This window comes from Rhinatrema bivittatum, chromosome 3 (assembly GCF_901001135.1).
Source record: "Rhinatrema bivittatum chromosome 3, aRhiBiv1.1, whole genome shotgun sequence".
NCBI lineage: Eukaryota > Metazoa > Chordata > Amphibia > Gymnophiona > Rhinatrematidae > Rhinatrema > Rhinatrema bivittatum.
The window spans coordinates 362,580,756-362,599,025 of NC_042617.1; the positions used below are offsets into that span (position 1 = coordinate 362,580,756).

Here is an 18,270-nt window from a genome sequence, read left to right on the forward strand (position 1 = left end):
GCAACTGCGAGGGCTGTAGGGAGCTTTTGTTTGTGTTGACCACCCATCCTAGGCTTTCCAGTAGTGTTATGACTCTGCTGGTTGCTTGTTGGCTTTCCTCCGGTGACTTTGCCCTGATCAGCCAATCGTCCAGGTAGGGATGAACGAGAATTCCTTCCTTCCTGAGTGTTGCCACCACCACTACTATTACCTTGGTGAATGTCCAGGGTGCAGTGGCTAGCCTGAAGGGTAGCGCCCGGAACTGATGGTGACAATTCAGGACCTTGAAGCGTAGTGGTGTTCCTGATGAATTGGGATGTGTAGTGGTGTTCCTGATGAATTGGGATGTGTAAGTAGGCCTCCGACAGATCCAGGAATGTGAGGAACTCTCCTGGTTGTATTGCATGTATGACGGATCGTAGGGTTTCCATGCAGAAGCGTGGGATCCTTAGATGGCGGTTGACCGACTTGAGGTCCAGGATGGGCCTGAACGTACCCTCTTTCTTGGGTACGATAAAGTAAATGGAGTAATGTCCAGTGTATTCATTTCCCGTGGAGGGTACCAGGGTTATGGCCTCGAGGGCCAGAAGCCTGGTCAGTGTAGCTTCCACTATCGCCCTCTTGAGGGGGTCGTGGCAGGGAGATTCCACGAACTTGTCCGGAGGGGTTTGAAAGTAGTTCAGGTAGTACCCCTCTCGAATGATGACTAAGACCCACTTGTCCGAAGTTATCTCAACCCATCTGCGGTAGAATAGGGCTAGTCTGCCCCCTATGGCTTCTTCCCTTGGATGGGTCGGCTGATTCTCATTGTGGGGTGCGGCTGGGGCCTGTACCCGAGCTGGTTCCCCTCTTGTGCTTGTTCCGAAAGGACTGGTTCCTGCCCGTAGGGCGGGGCGCTTGATAGTTACTCTTGTAAGGGTTGAAGCGCTGTGAGCTTCTGCCTCTGGTGGACCTGGGGAAGGGACGCTGGTTTCTCTTCGTCTTGTCTTCCGGCAGGCGTGGTAATGGGGAGTCGCCCCATTTGTTGGCCAGTTTCTCTAGTTCGCTGCCGAACAGGAGGGATCCTTTGAAGGGCACCCTCGTGAGGCGTGTCTTGGAGGAGGCGTCAGCCGACCAATTTCGAAGCCAGAGTTGTTTCCTGGCTGCCACTGTGGATGACACTCCTCTGGCTGCTGTGCGCACTAGATTGGAAGCCGTGTCAGTGAGGAATGATAGTGCTGACTCCATGTCTTCTCCCGGGGTGTTGTTCCTGGCTTGAGATAAGCAGGTACATGTCACCACGGTGCAGCAGGCCACAATCTGCAGGGACATGGCTGCCACTTCAAAAGACTGTTTTAATATGGCTTCCAGGCACCGGTCATGTGCATCCTTGAGCGAAGCTCCTCCCTCCACTGGGATGGTAGTGCACTTAGCGACCACGCAGACTATGGTGTCCACTCTAGGGCACGCCAGAAGCTCTTTGGTCGCTGGGTCCAGGGGGTACATGGCTGACAAGGCTCGGCCCCCTTTGAATGAGGACTCCGGAGCATTCCATTCCAAGTCAATTAGCTGTTGTGCCGCCTGTAAGAGAAGAAAATGGCGAGATGTCTGTCGAAGGCCCTCCAGCAGGGGGTTCATTCTAGGTTCCCCCGAGGTGCCTTGGCCTGGGATAGCGAGCTCCATTAGGCATTGGGATACAAGGTCCGGGAGCTCTTCCTTTGTGAAGAATTGTCTCATGGTTCGGTGTGGCTCTGTCCCCGAGGGGAGTTCCCCCTCCTCTAGGGGCTCAACTTCCTCTTCGGAGAGATCCGTGTCCCCGTAGGTGGGGCTTCTGGGTGGTGGGAGCCTGTGCCTAGGCCTTGAGGGTCCTGGGGCATGAGGGTCCTCCGGTGGCACATATGGCTGGTCCGCCCGGGGTTCTGTTTGTATTTTAACAAAGGCGTGAATCCCCTTAAACACCACCACCCAAGAGATCGATGCTGGGTTTAAGTTGAGGGGCGCTGGTTCCCTGGGGGACCCCGTCTGTGGGGCGGACTCACTGGGGCCTGCTAGGTCCGGGGTGCCCCCTGAGGAGCTAGCACTGGGCCCTGGGTGGGACTGGCCCTGACCTGGATCTCCCAGGGCCTCCTCACAGTGTGCGCATAGGGCATCGGCCTCCTCGCTCTGTGCGGCTCTGATGTGGCATGCTGGGCAGAGGCCTTGAGCTTTTATTCCTATTTCTGGAGGTGTCATGTCTGTGGACGCAAAAGCTCTTGTGCGCTCCAGTGCGCCTGAGATGTGCGCGCAGATGTGCGCCTAGCCGCAGATATGTGCCTGGTTCTGTGCGTGCAACTTATGCGCGTAAGGATTTATGTGCGCCTAAGTTTATACGTGTGTGCTTAGCTCGATTTGTGCGCTCAGATCGAACGGCGGGCGGCGCGGCGAATAGGGCCAAGATGGCGACGGCGAGCACGCGGGCAATATGGCGACCTCCTCAGCGGGTCTCCACGTGGGTAGACCCTAAGCAACAGCCGAGGCCTAGCCCTCCTAGGGCGGATCAACCCGGTGGCACTGGTTCCGATCGGTGACCTGTGCTCCTCCTCGATCCTCGGAGACCGGATTCAATTAGAAGATTTCTACCTTACCTTGTCTTCAGCGCTTCCCGGTTTCGTCCCGGGCGGTCTCCGGCTGCAGGGGGAGAGGGCAAATACCTTCACTGCCGTGCTCCAGGGGTGCACCCGCTGCCTCTCAGTCGCACCCGAGATTGGGGGCTAAGTCCTCGCTGCAATTTGGCCGCCGGACCGAGGCTCACCTCCGAGGACCACGGAAATCACCTCGGGAATCTCAACTCGGGGAGGGACCCGAAGGTATCACCGCAGGAGAGCGGGGCTCATCTTCAGGTAAATTTTCTCCTTAAATTTCGGTTTTCTTCTTAGAATTTGGTTCAAACGCTGCGAGAGCGTGCAGATAGTCCCTAACTGCTATGGAGACGGAAAATACTGAAGAGCTGCACTTCCTGCAGGGGTATATGTACTAGGGGCTGACGTGAGATTGAAATCTGATCCGTCTCCAACTGCTAACAGGAGTACACTATACCCATTGGTCCTGAGTCCATCTGCTACACGCTAGGAAACAGGCTTTACATACCTTGGACTGTAAGCGTGCGCTAGCATTTTACTTAGACCGCACTGCAGTCCATAGGAAATCCACTCAGCTTTTTGTATCTTATGATCCAAACAAACCGGGAAAAGCAGTGGGTAAACATACTCTATCCAATTGGCTAGCAGACTGCATACAGTTTTGCTATGAAAAAGCAGGCCTTCCTCTCCAAGGGCGAATAAAGGCACATTCAGTAAGAGCAATGTCAACCTCAGTAGCACACTATCGTTCAATACCAATTCTTGACATATGTAAAGCAACAACATGGAGTTCTCTTCACACCTTTGCAGCTCACTACTGTTTGGACAAAGAAGGATGACAAGATTCAGCCTATGGACAATCTGTCTTAAAGAACTTGTTTCCAGTTTAATCCCAACTCCTTCTACATCCAATCTACTGTGATATTTGGCTGCCTCATTTTCAACAACAATACTTCACTGTTGCTTCACTACAAAATGACTCAGCCTGTAGCTTGCTAATCACCCACATGTGAGGACTAGCATCCTGCTTGTCCTGGGTTAAAGCAAAATTGCTTACCTTGTAATAGGTGTTATCCCAGGACAGCAGGATGTAGTCCTCACGAAACCCACCCATCACCCTGTGGAGTTGGGTCCCATACGTTTTATTATTTTTTTTTTTTGCTAAAGCTTATTGCTACATACGAGACTGAAGAGACCCCTGTGGACATACGAGACTGAAGAGACCCCTGTGGCAGAGAATATCATGGCATGCTGGGCATGCTCAGTGGCCTCACAGGGCCAGTCAAAAGTTTCTAGAAACTTTGACAGAAAGTTTTCCGCAATAGGGCTCCATCAATGATGTCACCCACATATGAGGACTACATCCTGCTGTCCTGGTATAACACCTATTACAAGGTAAGCAATTTTGCTTTACAGGCACATGGATAACTTTTGCTTTTATTGGAACCTGTTGGGATGCCCTAATTCTCCTGTTTCATTAATATCCTTTGAAGATAACTTCCTCCTAACCATTCACTGTTGAGTGACTGGCTGCTTTCCTCCTTGTACTAGTTTAAATCTGCTCTATCTCCTTTTTAAAAGTTAGCGCAAGCCCGGTTGCACTTTGGTTAAGGTGGAGCCCATCCTTTTGGAAAAGTCTCCCCCTTGCTCAAAGATACCCCAGTTCCTTATCAAACTGAATTCCTCTACCTATACCATCGTCTCATCCACGCATTGAGATTCTGGAGCTCTGCCTGCCTCTGGGGACCTGCATATGAAACAGGGATCATTTCAGGAAGGTTCTGGATTTCAGCTTTCTACCTAAAATCCTAAATTTGGCTTCCAGAACCTCCCTTCCACATTTTCCTATGTCGTTGTTACTCACGTGTACCATGACAGCCAACTCCTCCACAGCAGTATCTAAAATCCTATCTAGGTGACACTTGTCACCTATACATCAGACAGGCATATTACCAGATGGTCCTCACGTCCACCAGCCAGCCAGCAATCTACATTTTTAATAATCCTATCACCAATTTTGATGGTCGACCTAACCCTTCCCTCCTGGGCAGCAGCCGTGAGAGACTAGTCATTGGTGCGAGAGGGCAATGCATCACCTGTAGAGTGGGTCCTTGCTGCAGGATCACCTCCTGCTACACCAGGATACCTTTCTGATCAAAGGCAGCACCAGGGCTGCCAGGCTGGATTTGGGACTTGGCTACTATGTCCCTGAAGGTCTCATCAATGAACTTCTCTGTCTACCTCAGCTCCTGCAGGTCTGTCATTCTAGACAATGTGTCCAGGATGGTAGAAGAAATGGGGAGGTAAAACTGAATGCCAGTGTATATTTTATAGTCAACTACTAGATTGAAAAGGACCTGACAAATAAGGAAAATGTAAATATAAGCACCCAGACACGTCATTGGACAATAAAGTACCTATTGATTTCAATCTGGATTTAGTAGGAAACAAGAAACCAGTAGATTGTTCTTCCTGTAACAGAAAAACCTTAAAGTGTCACTGTGCACCAGGACCTAGATTAATATATTTTTCATCTGAAAGACCCCAAATCTCAATATTCCATTATTCCATCACAGCCTTGCACTGCATAGTAAGCATGTGATGGAGACTGCTAACATGGACTGTTTCAATGTTACATTTTTATATTTTATATCCTTCCTTTTCAGTAGCATGTTTTCAGTACAGTACTTAAACTGATTGCACTGCTGTTGAATGTACATCAAATATGAAAGTAAAATACAGTAATCTCTTTCATATCAGTTTCATTTCCTCTCATGTATTGGCATTTACTGCGAGGGGCAGGAATTTAGGGGTAATTTGCAAAGGGACGTATGCAGGTAAAACCAGTGTTTTATGCTCAGAAGAGGCCTTTTACAAAATTGCCCACCTTATACATGGGTAACCCAATGCTCATCTGTCATATAGGTGTGGAAATTTGCCTGGACTGAGCAGAGGCATTTTCGGGAATAGAGTTGGGTAGGTTATTTGGGCTTATGTGCATACTTTTCGATTTTAAAAAGTATGCATGAAAATTTTCAGGAAAAATTTATGCACAGATGTAGGATAAATTTGGTGAGATAATGTTTAAAGTGGACTTGTGCACTTAAATCTGCTTTGAAAATTGGTGTAATTTATGTGCCAATTTTCTTATGCTGGCTGTTTGAAAATTACTCTCAGAGGATGGAATGAAGAGTCAAACAAGTTGTAGTTGATACATCTGTGATGAGATTTTAAGTTATCCTTGTAAAAGCACGCAATTTTTGGAACACTTCTTCCACTTCCAGTCGCCTTCCTGAATACAAATTGATTAGGATACAGTAGAAAGTCACTCCAAATCTTTATTACAAAGCTCACAGTTTTATTGCTACCCTGTGAGGCTGGTTAGAACTCCCATTTAGAATTTATATTACCTGAATTTCAGCTGCTTCACTGGCCAACTGAAATCTTTAGCACAGCTGTCTCAGGATTGTCAGGACCTTTTCTGCAACTGTCTTCTGCTCTCTGCATTTCCTGTTGTGAACTTCCTGGTTTGAACTTCTGTGCTTATATTTTGCATGTAGTCATTGTGGGCAAAGCTTAGATCATTGTGGGTATCTGATACCAGGACTGAGTTCTGTCAACCAGGACACCACCCCTTGTCAAGTTAATTGGCTAGAGTTCATTTCAAATGTGATTGGATGGCAAGGACATTTTACATATGGAGTCAGTTCAGTATCAGACCTTATTTGGTCAGTATAGCCTATTTAGAAAAAGTTAATAGTACTTTCCAGTTTAGCATCTGCAATTAGTTGTGCAGATGTCTTCCTGTGCTGTGTTCATATCTGTTTGTCCAGGTCCAACTCTATGTGACAATTATGTATTTCTTGCAACAGCCTGCTCTGATATTTTAGCACAAGCATTCTCAAACAGCTGAATTTAAACCCATCTTACTCATTTACTTCACTACTTTCATCCCCACCAGGTTTCTGCTATGGCTTCTAACTTCTGTGCATGGTTCACAGACAGGAAGTGGCTGCCTCTGGCTAAAAGACACCCCCCCCCCAATATTTGTATTTTAAATTCTATATGAAAAGTGGCTAAAATATCTAAGACTAACTGCTACTAACTATTCACATCTCTTCTTCAACAGGTCAGCGAAGAAACAGTTAAGCTAGGTTTAAATAATAAAGAGATGACATGTCAGGAACTCTTCAAACTTATAAAGAGAGGATAATTCTTGAAAGCTTGTCACAGATGTTTTAAGTTAGTCCAATTTTTACCCACCTTTTCTCAATAGTTCAAAATGAAGAACAATCCTTTCATAAAAACATAACAGTAAAACAATAAAAGTTATAAAACAAAAATAAAAACCCAGAGTTAAAAAAATCATAAAATAAAACATAATAAAGAATCCTAAAATACTATAAACTAATTTAAAAATCTACCATACAAACCTCATTTAAAAAAACAACAAAAAAAATAATTCTAAAAAGTCAACTGAAAGAACCAGGTTCTCAAAAGGAAGGGAAATTCAACAACCAGCAAAGGGCTAAAATTTGCAGATACAAAGTATCTGCACACTTTACCTCAAATTTTTACAGCGGACTCATGCGCATAAGTCCACTTTGAAAATTCCTAGGTACTGCCAGTACGAACAGGAACATAGGCAAGACAAGTTACATCTGCTCCTAAGCAGGTGTAACTCAATGCATGAATATTTACATACATACTTGCAAAAATCTTAAGTATGTGTGTAAATGTGTTCCTTATCCCCAAGTCTCATCTCTAGAACACATCTCACTGGTGTGGGGAAAAGTATACCCAAAATTGTGTTCCAGGCATACTTTTCCCCAGACTACTATGGAATAATTTTCAAAAGCAGATTTATGTGCACAAACTAGGGTTTATGCACATAAATTCTTTTGAAAATTACCCCTAAATGTTTAAAAAACAAAGATCATAAGCATAACCTTGCTTTCTTTGGAACCAGATTGCACAGTCTGGTTCCTGCACCCGAAATGGCCCTACTGTGTGTTCTTAACAATCTCAACTCTGATAGGGTTAGAACACAAAGAAATGTACCTTTTTTAAAAACAGGGCATAAAAGGGGTGGTGGATGTATGGATGCATGGCCCTATGGATGTGGTGGATGCCAAAATAGTAAGAGAAGTCAAGAAAGCCATGGATAAGCCAAATGAGCCTGAAATATGAGAATGCATGAGCAAATATAGAGACTGGATAGGCTCTGCAGTATTAAAACAGGAATGGGTATACTAAATGGGCCTTGCAGTTATATCCTATTACTTTTTTATGCTTACTAAAAGTCCAAAAAAGTCCCATTGTCCCATATGTACACTGAACCAGTTCAAACCAACAAGAATAGGAAGGGTTCATAAAATTTACAAATTAGCCAATGATCTATTGATTTACCTGCAAATCCTGAGCACAGCACAGCAATAGCTAAAGCAACAAAGCCTATCATTTGGTTTTGTTCCACCTGAAAAGTAAAGCATATAAGAAAAGGCAGATCAGATTATATTGTGAAGGTGAGTGTGCTTACCTGTGAACAGTGTTCTCTGTAGTCAGCAGGATGAATAAGACATGACTCATGGGTGAGGTCATCTGAAAAGCTTCATTAAGCATGCTCAGGAGTTCCCACATATGTGCTGCTTCATGAGCTCTTCAGTCTTTTTTGCAGAGCTTAAGCTTCAGAGAGGCTGACTCTCCAGGGAGGCAGGTGAATAATGAACATGGTTAATTCATTCAGTTGTCTATGGAGAACCTTGTTTACAGGTAAGCAAACCTGCTTTCTCCATTGACAAGCAGAGTTGAATTAGCCATAAGTTGTGATGCGCCCCAAGCTGAGAATAGAAGAGCAGAACAATTACTGAAAACAGCAACCTGGCCCCACCTGTGGAGCATGGGCTACTGGGAGAACAGGCTGAGCAAAACCATTTGTCCAAAGCTTCTGTTGGCACACGTAAGTTATTTCTGCTCAAAAGAAGCAGTAAGTATTAAAACAAAAAAAATTGGGCTAGCTAGGTAGGGGTTAGGGGCCAGGGAGGAGAGGGAAAAAAGTAGGAAGGGTAGTTTTGGAGGATGGGAAACTGGGAAAATCCTACTCGCGACACCACATGTATTTTTAAAAAATCCTCCCTGTTGCATGTGGGAGACACTACCCACCCGCACATGTGTGTGCAGACATTAAAATCTGGCGTGCATGTGTGTGCGGGAATCGTTTTTTATAACATGAGCGTGCTGACTCGTGGACATGGACGCCCACGCGTGTTTTTGAAAATTGACCCCTAAGTGTCCCTTTTGAGATAATGGTTGATTTGTACAATTCAAAGCTTTTAACTTTTATTGATGAGTTTGTGCCTATAAAGAAGTGTGTGGTACCTGAGGGAGTTACTGCTCCTTGATTTACAGATGATCTTCACTGTTTGAAATGTCAGGGAAGGAAACACTGGCATTAGTCTGGGTTCATGAAGGATAAAGTGATTTGTAATAAACATTGCACTTTTTATAATAAGGCTATTAATGCAACGAGAACGTTTTATTATTCAGATAAGATTAAGAATGCTCAGAATAAACTTAAGGAGTCATTTGGGATTGTTAAGAGTTTATTAGAATCTAAAGAGTATGAAATAGTTGATTTTCCAACATTTTAATGTAATGTTCTTGCTAGGTTTTTTTTTTTTTCCCCCAGAACAAAATTGAATCCCTCTCTAAGGAACTATATGATGTTGCTTTAGGATTCATAGTAAGGATGTACAAGATTCATTTGTGGAGTTTTGCTATAGTTTAGCACACACAAATTCTGAGATTTTATTTTCTATATTTCACATTCCTGATATGATTGAGGTCACTTATGTTAAAGACAATAAGTTTCACTTCTTGCAATCTAGATCCAAGGCCTGCATGGCTTTTTAGTTCTGTAAAAAAATAATGCGGTGGATCATTTAACTTATATTAATGAAGCATCATTAAAAGAAAGCATTTTTCCATCTCGGTTAAAGCAGGCATTGATGAGGCCAGTTTTAAAGAAACCCTTTTTGTCACCTGAAGATCCAACACATTTTAGACCTGTTTCAAATCTCCCATTTATTAGGAAAAATTATTGAAAGGGCTGTTTTTATTCAGCAAAATCAATATTTGGAGAAAATAAATGGTCTAGACACATATCAATCAAGGTTTTGGAAAGGATTTAGTAACAAAACAGTTCTTTTAGCTCTTACGGATGATATGCCATTGATTTTAGATAGGAACAATATATAGTTATACTGATTTTATTAGATCTTACAGTAGCTTTTGATTACTATTATTTAATATAGTTGTGAACTTTGTATGACCTAGGGATTAGGGGCATCTTCCTCTTATGTGGCTAAAGTCTTATTTAAGTGATCACACACCGAAAGTGGTCCTGGGTGATGCTTAATTCTTTCAGTGGGATTTAAAATGTGGGGTTCTCAGGGTTCAGTCTTATCACCACTCTTATTCAATGTTTATGCTAGTTCTTTAGGTAAGGAGATTTCTCAGTATGGCATTGGCTATCATATTTTTGCCAATGACATACAGTCTTATTCTGAAGTAAAAGATAAGGACCCATAGAGACCCTATATGTATGCAGAAGGTGGTCATCGAAGTATCTATAGGAAGTTGGTTCATTTTAAAGACAGTGTTAAAAGTTTAGGGATATTACTGGGTTTCTCTCTCTCTTTTGAACCTCAAGTTCAAGCTGTGGCTAAATCTGTATTTTTCTTTCTAAGATGAGGGCGTCTTGTTTGGAAAAGGAGGCTCTAGCATCAGTAATCTATGCATTAGGTCAATCTTATTTAGAGTACTGTAATTCCCTTTATATAGGATTGCCTAAGAAAAGTTTAAATAAACTTTAAATAAAGTTTAAATAAAGTTTAAATAAATTAGTGCAAAATACAACAACCTGATTTTTTAACAAGTCACAAAAGTATGTAGGATTGTTCCAATCTTACAATCATTGCATTGGCTGCCAATAGAATTTTGTTCTTTAAGGCTCTCATTAATTTTTAAGTTTGTTCTTTATCTACCCAACTCTATTTGAGAGAATTTTTAGTGCATTATAAACCATCACATTGTTTACGTTCCTTTGATGATCTTTTGAAAGTTCCTGATCCAGTAAGATCAAATTAATAATTACAGGGAAGAGGGCTTTCTCCAATTTTAGCCCATTATTATGGAACCATCTCCCAGGAAGATTCAGTTTCTAGACGATCGTTTCACCTTTAGGAGAGCAAGCAAAACTTGGTTGTTTTCAGCAGGCTTTATTTAATTTTATTGTGTAAACTGTTATCAAAAATTTTAAATAAGATTAGAGTTGTGGGTCGGGGATTAATTTATTTGTATTTGGTCTTTATTGTCTTGGTTTATTATAAAATGTTTTTATTGTAACATTGTTGAATTTGTTTACTGCAAACTTGGCTTGGACATTAATTTGTAATGAAAGGATGGTCTTAAATAAAAATTGATGATGAAGATATTCTATTCCATAAGGGAGGAGCAAAGAAGAGACTACTGTGCACTTAACATCCATGCTGTGAGGGCCAGGGAAGATAGGTTAGAGTGGCAAAACCTGCCCTACGCCTGCTTGATGAAAGTCTGAGAAGTTGCTAGTGAAACTGGAGACTGAACTGACAACTGGATAAGATATGGAAACCACAATTGCCATGGCCAAGCCAGAGTAATAAGGATCATCCATGCTCTGTCTCAGAGTAGCTTTTAAACTGTCTTTGCAAGTCATGGAATTAGTGGATAGGCATATAGTAGTCTGATATCCAAGCTTGACAGAAAATTATCCAGAGCTGAAACCTTCCTGCTTAGAAGTATGGAGCAGAACTCAGATTTTTCTGTTGCTTTCTGAAGCAAATAGGTAGACCACTGGCTACCCCCCAGAGGTTGAACTAATTGTCCACAATTCCTTGATCCACGGACCATTCGTGTGATGGTAGTATTCTGCTGAGTTGGTTCGCTAGTGTATTTTGAATTCCTGGAAGGTGGGCCTCAAAACCATATCTGGATAATCTCCTGGCAGAGGGTGAATGAGACAATGCCTACTTGCTTATGTAGAACACAGCAACTTGATTGTCTGAATTTACATCTCGCACACTCCAAAGTTCACCGCGGGTATATAAGAACATACATAATCAAAATATAGAACATAGGTTAAAAAAAAAAAAAGGAACTCATAAAAGGAACATAGTTAAAAACAATATAACAAAAGATGTAAGTAAAATAAAACATCAAGAAAGGTCATCACATCAGAAAACAAGGCTGCAAAGGTGGTTCAAAGTCAAGCTTTGGGAAGGGCACTCAGAGAGAGATTGGGACTGAAAGGCAAGTGTGAATAAATATGTTTTTTAAGGCTTTCTTAAATTCTTTAATGCCTACGATAGGTGAGAAAAAGCTTGCAGAGCATAGTGTATGGCACATAATTCTAGTAAGCTGATCTGAAGGTTCCTCGCCATTAACGACCAACCCCTTATGTCCATGTCGCATAAATATGGCCCCCCCCCCCCTTTCCTGGTGGATGTATCAATAGATAGAATCACCTGATACAGAATCCGCAGAAAGCAATCCACACTCAGGACTGTTTCAACCACCAATGCAAGGATATTTTCATTCTGGCAGTTATTGAATTCGGATAGGACAATGGCTGACTTACCTGGTAACACTATCTTTGAATACCCATTGAAGCATCTCATGTTTTGATTGAGTTCTGGGAATTACATGCACCACAGCTGCCATATAGCCAAAGAGGACCAATATTGCTTTTGCTGGAGCCCGGTCCCACTGAAGGATGGTCTTCACCAGGCATCCTAACATTATGGCTCTCTTAGTCAAGAGGAATGCTTGCTCCTGTACAGAGTCTATACATGCTCCTATGAATTTAATTCTCTGAACCGGGGTAAAGCTTGACTTGGTAAAGTTGACCAGGAATATCAGCGAATGGAGTTGCCAAATGGACTTTGAGAGACTCTAAAACCCCTAACAGGTTTGAGCCCTTCTCTACCCAATTGTCCAGATAAGGAAATACACAGACGCCCAGTCATTGAAGCTGTGCCACCACCACTGCTAGGTACTTCATGAATATTCTCTGAGCTGCTAATTGGCCAAAAGGAAGGACTTTGTACTAGAATGCACGTCTTTTACCATAAATCTATGAGTAGGATGAATGAGGACGTGTACATAGGTGTCGAGATCCAGAGCATGCATCCAAGCTCCTTGGTTGAATGAAAGAGTATTGTGTGGAGGGAGTTCATCCTGAATTTCTCTGACCTGTTCAGCCTTCATAAATCAAGAATGGGTCTCAATCCTCCTGTTTTATTGAGAATAAAGAAATATCAGGAGTAGAATCTTGACCACATTCTTGTAAAGATACCAGCTTAATCACCTTCTGCAAGAGGATTGACTCCATATCCATCTGTAGCTGGGCAGAATGAGATGTGTTTGAATTCAAAGCTGAAAAGCAATGGATCAGAGAAAGGCAAGAAAAATGCAAGTGGTAGCAACATTCCACAATCTTGAAGAATTGTGATCTTCTACCATTCTGGAATGAAGGACTGGACCCTTCCCCAACTGCTGGAGGCAGGGAGTCAAATTTTAACTCCATTAAAAGCTAGATTCTGTCTGTATCTACTGGGGAGTTTTCAATTAACACTTTACCTTCTGATGCCCCCTAGCAGGGAACAGCTGTTGCTGCAGATGTTGCTGCAGAGAGGGGGGCCCAATTATGCTGGTAAGAGTGGAAGTGATGCTTCTGAAAGAACAGATGCTTATAAGAGAAGAACTGGCAGCTGATCTCCAATGGATGGCAACCATATTGTTACTTGATGCTCCTTGATTTAAGCCACCATCTCCTTGATTTTGTCCCCAAACAGGTTATCTGGTAGAAGGCATATCTACAAGATGATTGTGAACATCTTCATGCTGATCACTAGCTCGTAGTTACGTTAATCTTCGGGTCCCAATAACTGCTGCCGAAGCTCTGACTGCAGTATCAAACACTTCACAGACTGAGCCTATCAGGTGTTTCTCATATTTTTCCATGTCCTCCACGGGCCTGCAAACATCAGCCTGCTCTGGGTCTGATGATTCCATCAAGTGCTTAAGCTTCTTAACCTATTCTTATAAGTATTAAGCCATATACAACTTTTGGGCCACAATCAGTGCGCTTAACATGGAACTCAAACACTTTCTTGCCAAAGATATCCAGGAGTTTGGGATCCTTCTGGGGCTCTCCACATTGGCAGAGACTGGACTAGCACTTCCTTGATGGTGCATTGGTCTGTGTCAATGGCGCTTCTGTAGATATCTGCACCAAATGCATCGATGGCACCTGGGAATGGGTTCTTCACAACGATGCCACAGACAGTACCCAGGAAAGGTATCAAAACCATGGGAATTTTCCATGCCAGGAAAGAAGGCACTTACACCAACATGGCCCCATACTTCCTCAGTAAGGATGATGGGGCCTGGAGCCACGGGCCCTTCCTAGCTGCCATTTTCTTTTTAGGCTCCCACAGGGCTCGCCCCAGAGACAGACCTTGCTTAGGTGCCATGCTTCACACCTCCTCCTGCACCAAATATCTTTTTGCCTTGCTCAACCCCTGGCTCAAGACAAATCATGGAATTGGCATCATAAAGTAGGGGGAGCTCTCCTGACAAAGCAGGGAATAGGGGATGAGAACTCCCAGCCCGGCTTCACCTGATGAGACACAGACTGCATTTATTTATTTATTTAATTGAGCCTTTTATATACCATCATGCCTAATAAAAGGTCACAGCATTCACAAGAGACATTCATAGATCATGGCTATTCTATAGTATGAGGAGACATTCATAATATGGATCTATACATTCAAGGGGTTAGATCAATACATTCATAACTCAGGTCGATATTTAAAAGAGGTATAGTACATGACATGGGTCTACACATCCCACTCTGGGAGGGGAGCAGCTCCAATGTCTGGACTCATGCTGGCGCTTTCTCTTAATTACCCTTCTGAGGTCAGATATTTTCCTAGCCCTAGGAGACACGAAGCCACAGTTGTTGTAATTCACCATATTATGATCTGAGCCCAGGCATTTGTAGCACAACTCATGGGCATCAGTAATGGACAACCAGCACCCACAAATACAGATCTTGAAGCTGCTAATAGCAGGTTTCTTGGCTCTTGGCTTTTCCTTCTACATCTTTTGTATACAAAGACTTCTTTTTTGGATAGCAATTAAAATTGCTGTTGAGGGACTGCCGAGGCAATGAGCACAAAAAAAAAACTCATCAAGGCAGAACAAATAAGAGAATAATCGAGAGACAGAGAGAGAGAACACACGTCCATTCAGAAGCTCAGACAAAAAAAGTCTGAGCAGTTTCAAGAGGCAGCTCATGCACAGGAATTCCCATGCATGCTCACTCGAGCTTTACTGAGGTTTGTGAGATGGGTCCATTTAGTGCTGTTGGATGATGTCACCCATTGAGTCATGGCTAATTCAGCCCTGCTTGTCAACAGAGAAAATTCTGCAATTATTTATTTCTAAAAATTGTACCTGTAATAACATTTTTAATATGGCACAATCCAGCCTATGCCACTCTGCAGCAGACTAGCAGGAAAAATAAAGTAAAATAAGAAATCAGATTTTCAAAATTCTTCTCCTTACGCCAGAGAAGCACCAAAGTCACAACAGCAGAAGGAAGATCGTGTGAGCCTGTTCCCAGCTTTGAGATCTCCTCCCTGCCCACTGGACTTGGACGACCGCTGGCCTGTCTACGGGTGACATCACTACAAGTCAGTGGGGTGAAGAGCTGGTCCAGCTCTGGGGCAGGTCACCACCATAGGGGGTTTGTTCCTTTGAGCAGGCTCTTTCGAGTGGTCCTGGGTGTCTGATGTCTTAGGGATGTACTGTGGAAGAGCTATCTCTTGTGGCGTTTTGGGCCTATATTTATTTAGTGTGGGGCTATTTATTTAAACGTGGGAGTATTTTGCTGTTTGGGGTAAGGGGATAAATTATGTCCCAATTTCTCTGTGGGGGGAGGAGTGGATTGAGAATTTAATTTTGGGGTATTTTTTTGGGTTTTACTGTATTGATATTCAATGTATTATGTAATTTTTCTTGTATTATTATAAGCAGTTTTGAGTCTTTTTCCAGTGGGACAGAAAAAGAACTAGAACAGCAGTAATACAGTCAGAGAGAAAACAGACTTGTCACAATGTGCTTCTTTTGTTTGGTTATGAACGGTTTAGTACTTGTCTCCTATCAAGACCCAAGATTTAGCAGATGGAACTGATGGTCAAGTCTTGTCTTCAGGGGATTTCTTCATTATTAGAAGAGAAAAACTGCCACACCCCCAATCAGTACCAATATGTACTCTGGAAGGCGACAGTAATATCACCAAGGGGCCTAGTTACAAAAGGTTTTCTTCCGTTGTGTATCCATGGGAAAAAAAATGGTTATTAAATAGAGCCCCAAGTCAGCAAAGTGAAATTATTTTCCAGTCTTCAAAACTCTATGCATCACAATCCAGTTAACATGGACAGAACCATTAAGTATACTAATGACATCACTGCTGACAATTATGATTTGCTTCAGTTTAAATCTATTGCAATAACAACATGCTGCTTACACTTTTTTTTTTTTTTTTTAGTGTTGTGCATGTCTGAAGTACATTTACAATTCAAATGAATCAACATGAGCAAGAATATGAAGTACAACACTGCTTATACTGAAGTAAAGCAATGTGCATCATTAATAATCAATGTGCATCATTGATATATAATCTCACTTGATAAACGTTAATACCTGTATGAATACCTCCTCTATAACCAATTATTGTTTGTTGAGTCATTACTTTGAATGTCACTTTGTAAACTGTTGTGATCTATAATTGGAACGACAGTAAATAAAAGGTTGCAGGATAAAGTGGGACACTGAATTTTTTCTGCATCATTATACTGCTAATATCTTCCAGAGTACACATGAATATTTCCACAAACATTCACTTTTAAGGACATGTGGTTAAGGGACGAATATTGGAAGGATGATTGACTACGTCTATGTTTGTCTTGACTAGATTGTAAGCTCTATGGAGCAGTGCCTCGTTTGTCTAGTAAAGCTTTAGAAATAATGAACAGTAGTAGTAGGGAAGAAACTAAAATGTGTGCACAAACCCATCCTATTATTGAAAAATTGGTATAGGGCAGTTCACTGACTCTGCGTGCCAAATTGACTATTACCAAATATCTGACCTTCTAAGTTAGTACTTTAGCTCAAAGAGAGATTTCATCAGCTAAGTCAGTATCATAATTAAGTCTCAAGACACAGCAGAAACTTTGATGGGAGGCTTCAATAGAAGCAAGCCTTGCATGAACCTGACCATGAGAGGCTGTACAAAGATGGGTTTACCCTCCACATAATGGAGAACCCCAACAGAGGGGCCAATGTAAAAAGCTGTGCATTTATACTGTGTGCTAAAATTCAGTGTGCAGTTTTTCTTAATGCATATTCACAAAAAAAAATTTAACTGCTAATGCAGCAAAGTAATGGTATGCTAATGCATTGGGAGTTTTAAAAAGCGCACTAACCCGAAAATGTGTACTGAAGACATGCTCAGTGCCCATATAATACAATTTACACACAAAATGCATCTTCTACAAGAAAAAAATATTTTGTGTATATTTCTTCTGTATATCAAGCACGATTTATGTGCACAAAACAATCTGAAGGCATAAAATAAAATTTGTACACAAAGCATTTTTTCTATACGTAAAACATGCTTTTTGTATACAAAACTTGATTTGTGGGGGAAGTGACATCACGGACCAAGATGGCAGCATAACTCTGGAGCTCCCACTGTCACCATGTTTATCTGACCGCATCTGAGTCTTTCCCGCCGCGATCACACTTCTTTACAGTCTGGAGGTGAAGCAGAGAACACAGACATGGCAGCCAAAAAGAAAAATCTGGATTTCCAGCGTTTTTCCTTCAGTAAGGAAGGCAGAAGTGCGACCGAGGGCCCGTTCGCGCCCCCGATCACGCTCCCAAAGCCCCGAACATGTCTCTCCGCCTGACGCATCCGGATGCCTGCCGGAGTCAGGCCACCCTACCCGTGCAGAGTTCCGGGACTGGTTTGCTAGTCTCCGGGCTGACATCAAAACCTACCGGCAGGAGCTTTTAGACCATGTTGAGGAAATGAGGGAGGAGATAAAATCCAAGGGGCACCGCATCGACGAATTAGATGTGCGTCTCGATTGCCAACAGGAACTCTCAAAAACTAATAAAGCTGACTGCGAAACTTTACACACTGAATCCCAGCAATTAAAGGCTAAAGTAGCAGACCTGGAAAACAGGGCACGTAGAAGTTACCTGAGGTTTCGTGGCATATCTGAGTCTACAGGTCCTGTGGACTGCCATGCTTTTATTTCTAAATTTTGGCTTCACTTGCTAGCAGAAACCACTTCTGACCCCGATTTTGTTCCTCCTGAAATCAAGCTGGATCACGCACATAGAGCAACCCGGACCCCCCAATCAAATAAAAGCAGGGACATCATTGTTTGCTTTAAGGATTTTTCTATCAAGGAGCAAATTGCTAATGCTGCCAGATCACAAGCCTCCTGGTCATGGGAAGGCCACGAAGTCTCTGTTTATCCTGATCTATCTGCAGCCACCTTGCAAAATAGGCAAT

At 42.7% G+C, this 18,270-nt stretch overlaps 1 protein-coding gene across 4 annotated transcripts in view; it reads right to left on the reverse strand.

Annotated features, from left to right (window-relative positions):
* Nucleotides 1-18,270, reverse strand: part of SLC35A1 (solute carrier family 35 member A1) — a 92,410-nt gene that overhangs the window by 18,109 nt on the left and 56,031 nt on the right. For all 4 annotated transcript variants that reach the window (XM_029595444.1, XM_029595445.1, XM_029595446.1 and 1 more), the window contains exon 5: nt 7,986-8,052. In XM_029595444.1, coding sequence (XP_029451304.1) covers nt 7,986-8,052 — 67 coding nt within the window. The remainder of the gene's footprint in view (nt 1-7,985; nt 8,053-18,270) is intronic.